The sequence below is a fragment of the Thermothielavioides terrestris genome, chromosome 5 (assembly GCF_000226115.1).
Source record: "Thermothielavioides terrestris NRRL 8126 chromosome 5, complete sequence".
Taxonomy (NCBI): Eukaryota; Fungi; Ascomycota; class Sordariomycetes; order Sordariales; family Chaetomiaceae; genus Thermothielavioides; species Thermothielavioides terrestris.
Window position 1 is genome coordinate 428,807 of NC_016461.1, and position 17,216 is coordinate 446,022.

A 17,216-nucleotide genomic window follows, 5' to 3' on the forward strand; every position below is an offset into this window, starting at 1 on the left:
GTTGCTGTTGTCGTTGCCTTCGCGGTCCCTGCTGAGGCTACACCGTTTGACGCTGGCGGGTTCGTCATCGTGGTCGCGACAGTCGTGGTCGTGGTGGTGGTCCACGCCGACACGACGTTCTCGCCCAGGATGGTCAGCGTCTTGCCCGGCACGGCGGGCGGGTTGAAGTCGGAGGGCCGCCCCCTGCTGTTTGCCGAGTTGATGGCGATGACGTGGGGGTCCCAGGCCGGGTACGCCATGGAGCACAGCGTCCCGTTGTTGGACGCGGCCGCGAGCACGATCTTGTCCTCCCCCACCAGCGTCCGCAGCGCCGTCCCGATCGCCTTGCTGTAATGCTGCAGGCCGAAGGACAGCGAGAGGATGTCAACGTCCCAGTTGGATGTGTTGCCGTTGTCCTTGGAGCCGAGCGCGACGCTGATGGCCTGCGGAAGAGATATCAGACAAGGCGTCACGGAGATGCTTCTGCTCTGGGCTCGAAGAAAAATGCCCACCTTCGCAACAACCTCATCATCCAGGCCCGATTCAAAGCCCGTGGCCACCCGCCCGACATAGATATCCGCTGCAGGGGCAACCCTGTTGATGAGAGCAGCGCAGTACGTGCCGTGGCCGCATGTGTCTTCAGCACCTTCTTTGCCGCCGTCGTTGAGGAAGTCGACGCGCTTCTTGATGCGCCGCCTGACCGCGTCGTCCTTGAAGGCCACGTTCTTCATGTCAATACCCGTGTCAAGGATGCCTACCTTGACCCGCTTGCCGGCTTGTCGTCTGTACGGTTTGAAGATTACTTCATTGATTCTCGCAACCTTGGCGAACCAAATGTCCACGCTTTGCGTAGTGCAATGGTTAACAACGTGAGAGGGACAGAGACACTTGCTTTACAAGGGGTGAAAAAGGATATTCGGTTTCAGCCCGTACCTTGTGTCATCTCCGAGCTGCTGCGTTGCGTCGAAGAGAGATCCTACCACCAATCGATGTGGCCTTACCGTGACCGGAATTTGTGTTGGTCCGCCTGGTTTCTTGTTGAGCTGTTTGATGGGGGAAGGCCCACGGACCGCGGATAGCGCGCCGAAAGACTGCTGCTCGCTTGGCTCTTTGAGTTTCCCTACATCGGGAACCGGTTCGTTTCCTTGGCTAGACTCGGTGGATGGTTCCTGGAGAGGCAACCTTGATGGGGATGCTGTTGGACGACTTTGTCCATCAGACTCTCCCCCATTCTGCTGAGCGGTCTTTGCTGAGGCAGTCTTGCTGTCCGCGACGGGTTTCGGCTTGGTGGGCGCAGCAGGAGCCTCAATCTTGCTGTCCGTTTCCTCCTCTCGCACAGGCCCAGCCGAAGCCGACCGCTCTCGTGGTGCACGCAGATCATTGCCGTTTGATAACCAACTGTCGCTGTATGCGTTCTTGCGTCGTTGTGACTGCCAGAGCCTGTTCTCGGCTAGCTCAAACAAGCTGCTTCCTAAGCTCCGAGGGCTGACGCTCGCTTGCCCGTTTCCGTTGGCCGCCGGCCGCTGCAGCTCTATCGGTCTTTCTGGTAGGGATTGTGGTGTTTTCTGAGGTTCCTTTGGAAATTCCTGGTTGGCATGTGGTTTTGTCGTGCAGGCAGAGCTTGGCTCGGTGGCCCCCGCCTCGTCGGTCACCGTCCCTTGCTTGTCCTCGGCTTCTGTTTCCTCTTGATGCGTTGCCTGTCTCGGCTGGTCCTGTGTGCTTGCCTCTTCCTCTTGTCTGCCCACGTTCGGAGTGGCGTTCTCCTGCTTCCTAGTCTCCTCCTGCTTTATATCCTCCTTCTCTTTCCTGGATTCCTCCTCCTTCTTAGCCTCCTCGTCCTTGCCGGCTTCCTCCTGCTCTTTCCCTGCCTCCTCCGCCTCCCTAGCCTTCTCCACTGGCTTGTCCTCCTCCCTCTTGGAGTCCTCCGGAAAAGAGCGGGAGATTTGAATGTAGGGAGGTACGAAACAGGAGGAGGCTAGGAAGCTGGCTTCCTCTTGACTCAAAACCTCTGCCTCCTTCCTGGCCTCCTCCTCATTCCCGGTTCCCTCCTGAGTCCTGGCCTCCTTCTCCTCCCAGGTCTCCTCGTCTTGCCCAGCTGCCTGCCCCTGTTTTCCTTCCTCTTGCTTGGAGTTCTCCTCCCTTCTAGCTTTCTCCTCCTTGTTGGCCTCGTCCTCCTCCCTGGCATCCTCTCCCTTCCTCTCGTTCTCTCTTTGTTCCCCCTGTTCCTGCTCTCTTCGACTTGCCTCCTCCTCTTGTCCCACCTCCAGCCATTTCGGCTCGTTAATTTCCCCTTCTCCCGCTTTTTCCGCCTCTGCAGCCTTCTGCGCCTCTTCTTCTAGCCTCTTCTGCTCCTCCTGTATTAGAGGCTGCACGGTATCGAGCCAAGTCTGACATAGCTGCTCGACATTTTCTATCTCGGCCTGGTTGCCTGTCTCCTCCTTAAGGGCGGCCAAGTCTGCGAGGCAGCGTTCTAACATGGTCTCTGCCGCGGCGAACTGGTCGAGCATCGCTTGATTGATCGCGAGGTCCGCTCGGGCTCGAATCGCCTTCAGGGAGCCAGCTGCCCTCTTGGATTCCCAAGCGGCGACAACCTGCTCGTATATTCCTCGAGCTTTCTTCAGGAACTGGGGGTCCTCCACTTGCCCGGATGCTGTAGCGGCATCGAACCAGCTCCGGGCTGCTTGCCAGCCCTTCTGGAGCGTCGCCTCGGCTTCATCACCGAACACCTTCCTGTAGGCATTCCAGAGCTCCTCATATTGTCCCGCCGCCAAGCCCAGGTGGCCGTCGCCAGCTAGGGCATAAGCGTAGTGTTCCAGTATTTTCAGCGTGTCGTTGCCCAGGGGGTCGAGACTCTCCCAGATATCATAAGCCCTGCCCACATAGATGATGGCCTCGTTGAACTGTTTCATGCTGATGAGGCGAATCCCGATCTCGCCGAGGTGCCAGAGCGTCATGGGATGGATGGGGTCCTTGGACAAGTGGTTCTCGCACCAGTTGAGGTTGACCCTGAGCAGCCGGACGGCGCGGGCGGGATTCCCCTCCTGGGCAGCAGCCACGGCCCTGCGCTGCCGGCCGAGACATTGCGTGTATTCCTCCTCAAGCTCTGCGGGCACGGTGTAGTTGAGTTGGCGGACTCCGACATGATTCTCCGGCATGGCGGGAACGGGCACTTCCCTCGCACAAACTACAGGACGTGAGGAGGCATCCCCTTCAAGATTTGCGCCGTTATGTCAGCCGGCGCGGGGTCGAGCCAGGAAAGGCAGAGGCCTCCTTGGCAAGCCACACAGCCTCGGGCAAGTCCGATGCATCTCCCGCACCGAGTGGCCAGTTGTCTACTGCCAAGCCGGATATGGGTGTGACCACGCTGGACTGGGCTGCTTATGCAAGCTCCACACATGTCGGAGATTCGACGTACACAGTACCTAGTCCCTGGGGGTTGTAGCACACAATACTGTGGGGATTCATGTGCTTCCTGGTAGGTGTACGCGGGCTTGTCGACGAGGGGCCCTGCGGCATGTGGTTGGTTTATCATGCAGCAGGGTGACGGCGCAGTCCAATGTGTTTACCGAGTGCTTGTATGTCCGTCCATGTACGGAATAGTCTGTACTACACTACATAGTGTACACATGCATGAACCGAAAAAACGTAAGCGGCTGAACCGCCTTGGCAGCAAGCCTTCTCCTACGTGCCAGTGCTGTAGCAACAAGCGAGCTGCCCAGCTGGGATGGGTGCTTGTTGTGTTGACTTTGTTTTCGCACAAGGGGCGGACTCTGTTCTCAACGGTGACTACCTACCCTAACCAACCCTCTTGTGTCTCCGTGAGCACTTGCTATTAACAAAACGCGCATTCGTTCGCCTTGTAGTTGGCTCGCCGTTGTTCTTCGCTCACATCGTATGCGGCATGCCCATCCGGTACCGACCAGACAGAGTCCTATTGGAACCGCTACGCCGGCTCAGGAAGATGAAGCTATCACGATATAAGCAATACGTACAACTGGAATCAATCGTGGTGTTAAGGATATTGTATTGTAGGAGAGTTCTCCTGATCAGGAGCCTAGTCTTAGGCGGCAGTTGGGCATCAAGCTAGTAGATCCTAATCTCGGTAGGCCGGCCCACTACCCTAGGCCGGGCTAGTTCTGATATACCCCCCTAGGTCGAGCCTCCGGCTTCGGCCTACTAAATCCAATAATCTATAAAGCTATTCCTAACACTACGTCCTTCCTAATCTAGTAATTCTATAGTATTGAGGTCCTTCTACTATTGCCCTAATCTACCGAGCCTTACGCGCCTACCCTTTTTAATCCTATATATTATATTGTAAACCAAACCTTCTATTCGGCTAGAGCTTTTCTCTAGCTCTATATTTCTTCCTTCTACGCTGCTTAGTAGACGTAGATCTCGATAAGGGCCTAGATATCTATTAGATTGAGCATTTCTACGAACTTCCTATAGGGCTCTAGTTCTAGCGCCTTTGTTAGGCCGTTGGCCAATATCTAGTTCAAAGGTATATAATCTATATTAACCCTCTTGTTCTAAGCTTCTTAGTATAGCCAATAGTTATAAATGTCGATATATTTTAGCTTTGTCTATAGTATAGGTATCTTAGTATTGATTAGCTTGATCGTCTATTTGTTATTATATTAGATCAATAGGATCTTATTATCTAAATAGATCTTTAATACCTCTAATAGGCACTAAAGAAATATATCTTCTTTCGCTACTTATATAAGTGTTAACAACTCTGCCTCTATAGTTAATATAGTTACTATATTCTATTTATTAGTTTACTAAGCGATTAGCCCTTTAAATAAGATAATAGTATAACTTTATAAGCTCTTATAATCGATACTATTGTTAGTAAAGCTAGTATCGCTAGCTATAATTAGGATGTCTCCTCCTCTTAGCTAGAGGGCCTAGAACCTCGTTCGATAGAGGTATTATAACATTCGATTAACTATATAGTAGTGTTCTAGTCCTAGGTTCTAATTAAACTATATAAGCTTAGAGGCTATAAAGGCAATGTCTAGGCGTATATTGACGGCTATATATAGGATTGAGCTGACCTTCCTTTAATAAAGCTCAATAGAGCTATAGCTAGTAACATTGTTATATAGGAGTAGTTCGCTTTTAGCTATTAGAGTCTTTGGCTCTCTTTCTTCCTAGGCTAACCTTACGATCTTCTCGATATAAGCTGTCTAGCTAAGCTAAATTAAACGTCTCTTATAGTTGTAATAAATCTCTATATCTAGGAACTATAGAAGGTTATCTCCTCCTATAAGTTTATACTTTTCTTATAGCTAGCTAATCACTTCGTTGGCTTAGTATTAATCCTTTTTATAATAGGCGAAGACGATATTATCTATATAGAAGAAGACGATAATACCTTTGTTCGTTATAATATAGGGCTCTTATAGTATAGCCTAGAACCCTAGGTTCCTTAGAGTAGCTATTAGCTCTTGTTGCTAAAGGAGAAGAGACTTTTATAGGCTATAAAGCGCCTTCTTTAGCTTTAGGATAGTTCCTAGTTTACGATAGCTATATAGCATTTCTATATAAATGTCTTTATTGATCTTTATATTGATAAAGGCGTTGACTATATCGAACTACTTTAGTTCTAGGTCGAACCTCGCTATAGTAGCAAGTACTATTCTAAAGGATTATATAGCGAGTATAGCTATATAGTTTTCTTTAGCGAACCTCTTCTTTTATTAATTGCTATATACTATTAGCTTTACCTTATATTTAACGAAGTATCTACTCTTATTAAACTTATAGATATATATCTATATATAATCTAGGATCTACTTGCCTTAGACCTCTTTGTTATAATAGCGAATCTCTTCCTAGGAGCCTATTATTTCGTAGCTTCGAAGATAATCGTATTCCACCTCTAGGAATAGCTAGCCCAAAGGGTAATCTTTAAGTTTAGAGTGCTATCGAGGTATAGGCAAAAGTATCGACTAGTAGATAGATCCGAGCTTACCTTCTTACTATAGGCAATCGACTTTTTTTTAGAAGATCCTCTTAGTGCTACTAGCTTCCTTCTTAATAGCACTGACTACCTTCTTAGCCTTCTTTTTACTCTTTTAGGTAAGCTCTTCTCTCTCTTCTTCTATATAGAGGACCCTTCTTAAGTACCTATGTTTAGTAGCTCTAGGGCTTAACGTTCCTACGTTGAAGGCGGCCTCCTATAGTTGGAATACTCCTTTAAAGGCTCTAGGCGAATATAAACCTAGGAAGATAGCTATAATTAAGGCGTTTAGCAAAGGAGGCAAAGGAGTTGAATATTAGAACTCTAAGAAGGTGCTTATAGTATCGCCTTTTACTACAATAGTATCTAACACTTCTTTAGTAGTAGCTAGGCTCTCCTCTAGTTTTTCGAAAGTTATTAAAGGTATATCGAACACCTCTATTATATCCTTTTTCTTAGCTATAGATATAAGATTGCCGTTATTCGGCTAATCGACATTATCAACGCCTTTAGTATTAAGCTAACGCTTTAGCTCTTCAAGGTCTATCTAGGGAATGTTTTATACTATAAGCTTTAGATCGCCTAGGTATATCTACTTTTCGTTAAAGATTATATCGTATATATATACTACTTAGTTGGTAGCGAGGTTCTAGATACGATAGATGTTTAAGGAATTGTATTCTATAAGATAGCCGATTTAAACTTTTAGTTAGAACTATTCAAGGCGCCTTTCTTTCTTCTTAGCAATATCTATTATAGCGAATACCTTATAACTATAGACCTTTAAATGCCCTTAGTATAGCTTATACTCTAAGGCTCTTAGGCTATCTCTTTTAGTAAAGAAAGTATAAAAGCGATCTAGTAGCGTTATCTACTCTATTGTCAAGGATAGTGTCCTATTATAGAGATATACTATAGCTCTTATAACTTCTAGCTATAGTTGCCCTAGCAACTATACGCTAATAGCCATTGTTCTAGCCTTCTCCTTGATTATACCCTCTAAGCATTTAGCGCCTTTATTCTATATAGGTATATTAGGCGCTAAAGGCTCTATTCGGATACCTTATCTCTCTACCTAGGTAGTGATAGTACTCGCCTATATAAATTCGTTGTTATACTCTAGGACCTTAATATATAGCTAGTACTGCCTTTCAAATAGTATAGCGAAGTGTTTAATAGCTATTAGAATACCTAGAGCCTCGTAGCCGTATAGATAGTAGTCCTATATTATACCTAAATAGCGATCTATTACTAATAGTAAATATTTAAAGTGCTATCAGCCTTTTTAGAAAGGGTATAAATCTAGGGCGATCCTATCGCCTAGGCTATAGTTCAACGGCCTAGGAATATGATTAAGCCTACGTTTCAACTTGCTAAAGCTATAGCCGTTATACTCGAACGTTAGTACGCCTTTGATATACCCTCCTCGTAAACAATTGACAAAGTGTTCAAAGGCCTTTGGGCCTATATAGCTAAAGCGTAGATACCAAGTTATAGCATCTACTACGCTCTCTATATAGCGAGCCTAGCGATCGAGCCTCTTTGTTTAGGTAGCAAAGGCTATAGGCGTATAGTCCTTAGATATATATTCGAGGATATATTATTAGAGCTTCTTTATAGTGGATTAGAGTGATAGACTACCTAGATATAGGGGGACCTAGTTTTTCTACTTTTCTATTTGTCTCAGAGCGTTGCATTCGTTGTTAGGGGGTCTAGCCCTCTAATCATATATATTTAAGTGGGCTAAGCCCATCTTCTTTATTATAAAGCAAGACATTAAGCAGTTGTCAATATACGTTCGTTGACACTACGTTAGTGGTCCTCCTTCTTCTAGGAAGGCTGTTGAGCCTCTCCTTTCGTTGTTCTACCTCTATCTAAACGGTAGGTATTCGAGCTATTGAGCTCTGACCGTATTCTTATTGTCTTTTGTCTTTCTACTATATCCTACTAGATATACCTAAGCTATATGTCTTCCTCTTAGGAGACATCCTTCCTACTACTCGATATACACTATCTTTATCTGTCTAGAGGTATATTACATTCCTTTAGGAGCTATCTTATACGCCTAATCCTAGGTATAGTAGAGTAGGTTGGTATAGAGGTTTTATACTATTTTAAATAGGGGCTTAATCGGGGAGAAGCTCAGCTCTATATTTAAACGAGATAGTATAGACTACGAAGTCTTCTAAGATTATAGAACTATACAATGCTATATTGATAGCTATACAACGACGATATAGCCGACCTATTAAGGCTCTAGTATACCGATACTAGCATCTCTAGGAAGTGTAGAAACCTGTTGAGGTATATACGTTCTAGGGGTCTATTGAGACCTTGTCCTAGGAGACCTTCCTTTGCCTAGACGGTATAGGGTATCAAAAAGATATCTTATTATCCCTAATACTTCGAAGACTTGTTGAGGCTTCGTTATTATTGATATAGCGGTCGTAAAACGCTAACCTAATCGAAAGACAATAGTTCTATCCTCCTAAGTAGAGACAAGGATAGAATTTTTATCGATTATCATTTTCTTCCCTAGTCTAGCCGAACTAGTTACAAAAGTAATTAAACGTAGTAGCTATTCGTAAGCTTCTAAGCTTAGGACTACACCTTTATAACACTTAGCTCCTTTTAACAATATATCTAGTATTGTTTTATATCAGATATAAGGTCTTAGTATAGACTTTTGCTTTTCTTCTTAAGAGCTATACTCTTACTACTATTATACTAGTTGGATCTAGTATATTGGTTACTAGGGGTATCTAGGTGATCTATAAGGAACCTATAGTTATCCTTTAGGGCGTTTAGACTATATATTCCGAAGGAACCTAGCTTCTTAAAAGGTTTTCTTCCTCTAGATAGATATTAAAGGAGTCGACATTTCTATAAAAGTATATATATTAGTCTTTTTATAGTCTATCGATATAGTCGTTGCCTTTCTTAAAGACGATAGCTAAGCGTCTAATGACTAGACTCTAGCGATATATATATATATTGTTCGTAGAAGCTCTAGGAATTCCGTCGACCTCTATAATACTATTAATCTTGATACTAATCTCCAAGGGAGAGTCTAAGGACGTATCTATCTTATAGCCTTTCTAAGGTATATTAAGCGAAGAAGACCTAGCCGAAGTGGTATAGACACCCCTTCTATCTTCGCTAGATACCTCTATTCCGACTATCTATATAGAGGCACCTACAATAATACCTTCTAGTCTCTCTGAAGCCGAAGCTCTAAAGAAGATAACTAAGTACGTTCTTACTACTATACTTAGCGCGACCTTTCCGACCTTAGTAAAGGCTAGCCTTTAGGGCTACTTCTCTAGTTAGAATGCTATACGTTGGATTAAGACCTTCGAAAAGATATATAAGGCTTATTAGGTTACTAATGACAAGACCTATATATACCTATTCAAGCTTTAATACGATACTACGATCTAGCCTATTATCCGTTATTAGGAGAAAAAGGATCAAGAGACCTAAGTAGCTTTCAAAGCTAAGTTCCTAAAGCGCTAAAAGGGCGACGATCCTAAGTAGTATAGAGACAGAGGTTACTTTCGTAATCTAATCGAAAGAAGATACTAGCTAGTTAGCAAGGTTATCTACGACTACTTCGAGTTAATCGACTGTATATACACTATTGCCTCTACTAAAGTTTATAAGGAGCTATAGTATATAATCGTTCTAACTATATAGTATATACTTAATTAATAGATCTAGGTAGCTCTTAAGGACCGCTAATATATCTTAAAGAAGGACGACAAGGACTCTATCTATACTATAAAGTAGGTAGACTTCCTTAAGTTCGTTTAGGATACTCTTTAGAAAGGTCTTAATATAGGAGACCTCTTTCTTAAGACCTATAAGTATAAGATCGATCTATAGAAGTACTATTCGCCTCTGGCTATACCTACTGTTAAGACGACCCCTAAGCTATAGGAATAGGAAGAGAAGGAGCTAAAGAAAGCTCTTGTATCTACGCCCAACGATATCGACGATCTAGCTAATTAGTTCTAGCATCTATATATCTAGAAGTAGAAGATCGCTAAGCAATTTAAATAGAAGATCAAGGCCCTCTGTTTATATAGAATCGATCCTACTCTTGACAAGATCGAGGTTCTCTAAACGTATTTCCAATAACGGAGCTGCTTATAGGAGAGATACGTTGGCTTCGTTACTAGCCTATATATTGACAATCGTCCTCCTAGCTATAGTAGACCTATAAGCTCTAGCTATTGCTACTATTATAGTGACTCTAACTATATAGTCCTCGAGTATATAGAAGCTACAAAAGCTATAGCTATAAGTCTAATATATCGTAAAGGTATAGACTATTGCCTTAGCGATAAGAGTAAAAAGGGCTATACACTAGCTAAGACGATCACCTTTATAAAGGTAGATATTAACAGTGTATAAGAGGTTAGTAAGATCGGCTAGCTTATCCTTATATATATAGCTTATTGCCTATAGTATAATAGCTATTCTATATACTAGGCGTACTATCGTAAGTACGAACGCCTAAATAGTCGCCTATTTAAGCTAGATATGTCCCTAGTACTAAATAAGCACTACCTCTAATAGCCTAAACTATATTAGGAGCCTATAACCGTCTAGACGACGATCAATCGTCTTATATATAAAGAGGAGCCTAAGCTTACCTCCGCCTTCTATTATATAGTATCTAATTAGTTGTCGTTTTATATAGTTCCGTTAGAGGGAGGTCGTATTTTAACTTAGAAGATTGTCCTATAGCCTACGCTAAAGGCTAACGAATTCCATTAACTACCTCTTCCTCTCTCTAACTAGACTGAGGGGGAAGCTAAGGAAGAAGTAGACAAGGAAATAGAGACTATACTTCAAAGTATATCGTCTACTAAGCGTCGGTTCGCTAAGGATAAAAGGGAAGATGACTTCTAAATAGGCGATACTCTTATACCTCTAGTAGAGCCTCCTTATATAACTATCCTTAAGAACCTAGTTATAGCAAATTATATAAAGAAAGAGGAGCTATAGTCTAAACCGCCTATACCAAAGGTTACTACGTTGCCTCTATATATAAAGGATACGATCTATACTATAATAAAGGCGAAGACTAGTCTAACCTTTAATAACTTAGTCTATATCTCGCCTAAGTATAAGGATACTCTAATTATATACCTATAGGGCATTTCTACCGATGTCGAGGTCATTAACTATAAAGGGTTTAATGTTTCTAAGCCTAATAGACCAACTACTATACTAAAAGATATAGGGGTCTATATATAGGCTCTATACACTAATATAAATACGTTTAACGACTTTTCCTCTAGTTAGACTAAGACGATTCTAGTAATCTTCGGAGTTACTAAGGATAGTATATAGGGCATCTATATAGGAAGCCTCTAAAAGCGTTAGATTTATAAAGGTCTATCTAGAAACGTTGACAATTGTATCTATACCCTACTCTAGAAGTCTATCTCGACGCTTTTGGTCTTATAGTATATAGAACTTAGTATAATAATAAGAGTATAGTCTCTTCCTACTCTATATATCTAGTTCGAGAAGGGCTATTATAATAAGTACCTTGCTCTAATCGACTCTAGTTTAGAGTATAACTATATCTTAATAAATATTGTCGAGAAGTATATAATACTGTACTAGCTTACTAAGGTTATTTTAAAGAGTCTTTATAGCTTAGCACCATTTATCGAAGAGACTTAGGTCACTCTATACCTAGGAGGAGTCGGCATTAACCTTCACTTCTTTATAACTAAGGACATTGCTAGTAGCTATAAAGCAATCCTTAGTATACCGTTCGTCAAAGATACTGCTTTAACCTTCGATTACTATAATAGTAACCTAATTATCGCTAATCTAATTATAAAAGGGAAGATGGTCTAGGTATATATCGTCTCTAAGAAGATTGCCTAATAGAATCGCCTACTATCTCTAATGTAACTATCTACTTAGGAGCAATTTCAAGGATTAACGAAGAGTCCTAAAAGAATCTTTGACTAGGTAGAGATAAAGGAGGGCAAGACTACCCTCAGTTTCCTCGACGATTATATAAATAAAGTGGTTTTTCATTTCGTTTTATAGAAGTCCTATATACTACTCTTTAACACTCTTTTTTACATTGTATATTCTTATTCGTTATCTTCTCTATCTAGATAGAAGAAGAAGGGTAAAATCAAATTGTTGCCTTATTTAAAAGGGAAGAGGGGGACTCTAATTAGAAACCCCTTTTTCAATAGAAGGCTAAGGTGGGCGTTCTACTATAAGTTTAGGGAGGCCCTAAGGACGTTTACGCTCTAGAAGAATATCGTAAACAAAGTTCAGCCTATCGACCTAGCACCGTTCCGCCCCTCCGACTAGAGGACTAGTAAACTACTTTAGGTCCACTAGCGGCACTTATAGAAGATTTTGATAATATATCAACCTAGTAGGATATTAAAGCTAAGATTATAGAAATTGCTACGCTATAAGCGACTATAATATAAAGGTTTGTTGATGCCCCTATAGACAAGATAGACCGGGAGCGCCTCCTCGGTAGCGACCTAGTCAAGGACCTTAGGGCACTAGTATAGGCAGCCCTTAAGAAGATGGTACTTGATCCCTACCTCTAGGAAGAGAAGACGCTCATTTGTATACTTATAAGGAGGCTAGACTACCTTAAGATGCCTTATATACTAGTATAGAAGTATCTTTAGGCGTATAGATTACCTATATTATCTAGCTAGACGTCACCTTTAGTACAATACTATAGTAAGCGCCTTTATAAAGAGCCTACAAAGCTTAGATATCTACTTTGCCTACTACTATACAACCTATACGACTATACCTTCGCTTATAAATATAAGTATCCGATATAGTAGTAGGGCTAGGACGTATATATTAAGGAGGTAAAGGAGTACGAAAGATAATGGGATTAGCCACTATAGCTAACTAGACCTTTGTGAGCCGAGCGAGCTATATATAGGGAGTAGCTCAAGGAGTAGTGTTACACGCCGATGGTCCTCGGTGACCATCTGACGGTAAACGTGTGAGGGTGAGAAAGATCAATGCCTCTCAGCCTCGTCAGCTGATGAGGCGGCACTCCTGAACACTAGTATGTGTCACAAAAGTATGTTGATGCAGTCTGTCTTCCTACGAAGGGGTTCCGGGTGAGGTTCCCCTTTTTAAGGGAACGCTCGTCACCCCTGACCGCGGTGCGGTCATGGGTGCCCTTGCCACAGTTGCGTGTGACAAGTAGCGACGATGAGAAGTGCCTACTAAGAGAGCTTTTAAAGTATAAGCTTGCCTATAGGAGTGTATAGTAAGCTTAAAAAGGAAGTGTAGATTAGGGTGATAGACTACCTAGATATAGGGAGACCTAGTTTTTCTACTTTTCTATTTGTCTTAGAGCGTTGCATTCGTTGTTAGGGGGTCTAGCCCTTTGATTATATATATTTAAGTAGGCTAAGCCTATCTTCTTTATTATAAAGCAAGATATTAAGCAGTTGTCAATATATATTCGTTAATACTACGTTGGTAGTCCTCCTTCTTCTAGGAAGGCTATTAAGCCTCTCCTTTCGTTGTTTTACCTCTATTTAGACGGTAGGAATTTGAGCTATTGAGCTCTAACCGTATTCTTATTGTCTTTTGTCTTTCTACTGTATCCTACTAAACGTACCTAAGCTATATATCTTCCTCTTAGGAGACATCCTTCCTATTATTCGATACGCACTATCTTTATCCGTCTAGAGGTACACTGCATTCCTTTAGGAGCTATCTCACGCGCCTGATCCTAGGTGTGGTGGGGTAGGTTGGTGTAGAGGTTTTGCACTATTTCAATAGTATATCTAAAGAGCGTATAATCTTAGTGTCTAAGTAGGTAGTTTAGTGTACTTTCTAGCCTATTGTCCTACTAGATCCTTCGTCGATTAAGCTACTCTAACAATATAATATTGTATACGAAGGTTGGGCAATAAGCTACGTTATATAGCGTAAGGATTATAACACCTTCGTCGTTCTATAGTTTAATATCTATCTTACTATATCCTTCAATCTAAATAGGGTACTCGTCTACCTAGATATAGTTATTAGGCGTAGTTAACTTAGGAGGCCTTTTAAACCTACTTAGATAGTTAACAATATAAATAGTTAACTTTAAATCTAAGATCACTAAGTTAATTAAGAGATATCTTTAGCCTATCTAGAATATAGCTAAGATTATAGCGAAGCTCGCTATACATTTGCCTATAGCTCTCTACCACTATGTTCTTACGATATATTAGTAGCTAAATATCGCTATAATGTTGGTGCCTATATTGAGGGCGTTGCCTATATCGAGGGCGATATCTACTTTAGGGGCAATATCTACTTTAGGAGCGTTACCCTCTTCCTAGGTAGTACTCTCTTTAGGAGCAGTGCCCTCTTTAGGGGCGTTGGCATCTACTATATCTACTTTAGAGACCTTAGGCTCCTTTGTCGGGAGCATAGCTATAGCTCTCTTAGAGCAGTTGGCTAATCAATGTGATAGTGGATCTTCGTCTATATCGCTTTTTACGTCGTTAACGAGGCTACTCCTAGACCTCTTTATCTAGAGCCTATTAGCCTCTACTTATAGAGTTGAATCGGCCTTTAAATTGGCCTCTATATAAGCCTTAATATATTCTCTAGGTTCCTACCTAGGTAGTACGCTCTTAGGGTTTAAGTAGTAGTACCGCTTAGTTAAATAGAAGTAATTATAGATATAGCACTTCCTTAATATATTCGAGGACCTTATAGAGGTACTAAGAGCTATAGGTGTATTTAGCTTATATTTAGAGTAGGATTAGCCGATTCTAGCTCCCTCTTTACAACTAGCTTAGTGCCTAGGACAATCCTCCTAATCTTCTAATTGCTTAGAGTCTTTATTTTCTTTCTCTCTAGGGCTATATATTGGGAAGGATCCTTTCTCTATATAGTTAAATGCCTTCTCGAGGAATAGGTATATTCCTTTATAGACTTCTATAGCTATATTTCGAAAGGTTAGCTTCTTAAGGATCTCTATCTTATTTATAGTATAGAGGGAAATAAAGCTTAGAAATAGCTTCTCTAGCGTAGCTATTAGTTCATTGAACTATAGGCTAGGATCCTTCGTTTTACTTATCTTCTAAAGGGAGGCCTTATCCATTAGGTTCTTCTATTTAACGAGCTATCTCTTGAAATTAGCCTCTTTAATATATACGTTTCTAAGATATTTAAGTATATTAAGGTAGATACAAATATATATTCGAAGCTCTATTATTGTTTTAATAGTCGACTAAACAATCTTTTTAAGGTTATTGTATTACGTTCGAAGGTTAATATATTCTATAAAGTAGATAGACTAGTAGTTAGCCACTACTATAGTAGTTATAAAGGTTAGTATCTAGGTAAGGTGATTAGTCTAACGTTTATAGTCCTTATATTTATAGTCTAGATCCTTCTCGACTTATAAAATGACAATAGCGATATTGTTATTAAACTACTTCTCCCTCTCGTTATAGAGCTTCCTCTAATAGCCGTTTAATACCTCGATATTAGGCTACTCTTATAGACCTTCGTTCTTAGAGAGGGTCTAGGAATCTATATCGTTATCCTAGGCTATAAAGGCAATGCTAGGCTACTACTTATCTATAGTAGGTACTCTTAGATTGGCTAGAGCTTCTATAGCTATAGCTAGTGTAGAAGCCTATAGTTCAACGATATATTCTTAGAGCTTACGCTAGATACGCTTATAGGCGAGATCGTAGGTATCGGCTATTGTAGGCTTTAGGAGGAGCTCCGCCTTGCTTTCGAAATAGTCGAATAGATCAAGATGCTTAGCCTTGTTGACGAACTCGTAGTTCTAAGTTATCTAGTTATCTAGGCTAGCTAGGATAATATCGATCTTTATATCGGCTTTCGAAGATATAGTAGTTGCTACTGAGCGCTATACGTAGGGCTATATACTCAGAGATAAGGCTAGGTTTTTAAGCCAATGAGACTCTTAATTGTTGGAACCGCTACATTGGCTCAGGAAGATAAAGCTATCACAATACAAGCAATGCGTACAACTAGAATCAATCGTAGTGTTGAGGATGTTGTATTGTAGGAGAGTTCTCCTGATCAGGAGCCCAGTCTTGGGCGGCAGTTGGGCATCAAGCTGGTGGATCCTAATCTCGGTGGGCCGGCCCGCTACCCCGGGCTAGGCTGGTTCTGACAAGTCCACGCCGCCGGCAAGCTGTCACAAATTTAAGCTGCCCTCAGGCTGTGTGTGGTTCACTGTCTTGCCCCCATCCACAACAGTCAACACTCTCAACACCTTGGACACACGCCGCCAAGCCCACTTCCTCAACGCGTTTCAGCCCGAACTCTGAGCTCATGCCGGTAACCATCCAGACACCCGCCACGTAGCGTGATGATCTGGGATGCCGGTGAATGGGCGCAAGCTACGCGGCATAATCCTGCTCGATCTGGCATTGCTATCTGGTGCGCTAGGTCGTCCGGCCGTCCTCGCGCGGGCTGACAACGGCGGCGAAATCTCCCCTCCTCCTCGTCAAACAACAGCCAAGGACATTGTTGCGGCTCTTATCACCATTTTTATCGCCGTCACCATCGTAGCTGTGCTCATCCGGTGGTTAATCCGGACTGCGTCAGCCCAAGTTCAGGATTTGTTCCACGGGCTTTCCGATGAGGACTCTGACGAACCTGAGTAAGTATTTCAGCCCAGATCCTCAGCCAAACTGTGTGCGGAAGTTTTAACACTACCTCAAGATTCTACCAATATCCTATAGGAAAACCGCCCGATCCGGGCCCACCTGTAGTTCCTCGCTCTGGCATGTCAGCCTCAGTTTCAGCAACCTCACTCCCATCACCAAAGGGGAACACACCTCGTCCCGTCGGACCCAGGGGCCCCAGCTCGGGCCAAGGGGGGGTGTCTGCTCCTGGAAAATCGGGGGAGCCTCGGGAACCTCGAGTGCTGGGCTCGGACACGCTGGACTCGTCCTCAACAAACTCACCCCCATCATCAAAGGGGAAAGCACCTCATCCCGGCGGACCTAAGGGCCCCGGCTCGGACCATGGTGGCGCATCTGCTCCTGGCAAATCGGGGGGACCTCGGGGACCTGGTTCGGACACGCTAGACTCATCTTCAGCAACCTCACTCCCATCACCAAAAGGGAAAGCACCCCATCCCAGCCGACCCGGGGGGCCCAGCTCGGACCGTGGGGGGGCGTCTGCTCCTGGCAAATCTGGGGGACCTCGGGGGCCTGGCTCGGACACGCTGGACTCGTCTTCAACA

At 43.1% G+C, this 17,216-nt stretch overlaps 2 protein-coding genes across 2 annotated transcripts; one reads left to right on the forward strand and one right to left on the reverse strand.

Moving 5' to 3' along the window:
- Positions 1–854: 854 nt before the first annotated feature.
- Positions 855–3,215, reverse strand: THITE_2120681 (uncharacterized protein). Its single transcript, XM_003656210.1, has one exon. It carries the CDS (start codon positions 3,132–3,134, stop codon positions 873–875), a length of 2,262 nt encoding a protein of 753 aa, XP_003656258.1. The 5' UTR covers positions 3,135–3,215; the 3' UTR covers positions 855–872.
- A 13,013-nt stretch (positions 3,216–16,228) lies between these two features.
- THITE_2096963 (uncharacterized protein) lies at positions 16,229–16,845 on the forward strand (the record flags this gene model as incomplete). Its single annotated transcript, XM_003656211.1, has 2 exons — positions 16,229–16,628; positions 16,691–16,845. Coding segments are annotated over exons 1-2 (438 nt in total), but the record flags the coding sequence as incomplete, so codon positions are not given.
- Positions 16,846–17,216: the final 371 nt, after the last annotated feature.

Excerpts from the sequence above, each read along its gene's own strand:
- THITE_2120681 (XM_003656210.1), bottom strand. The coding sequence starts at position 3,134 with ATGCCGGAGAATCATGTCGGAGTCCGCCAACTCAACTACACCGTGCCC.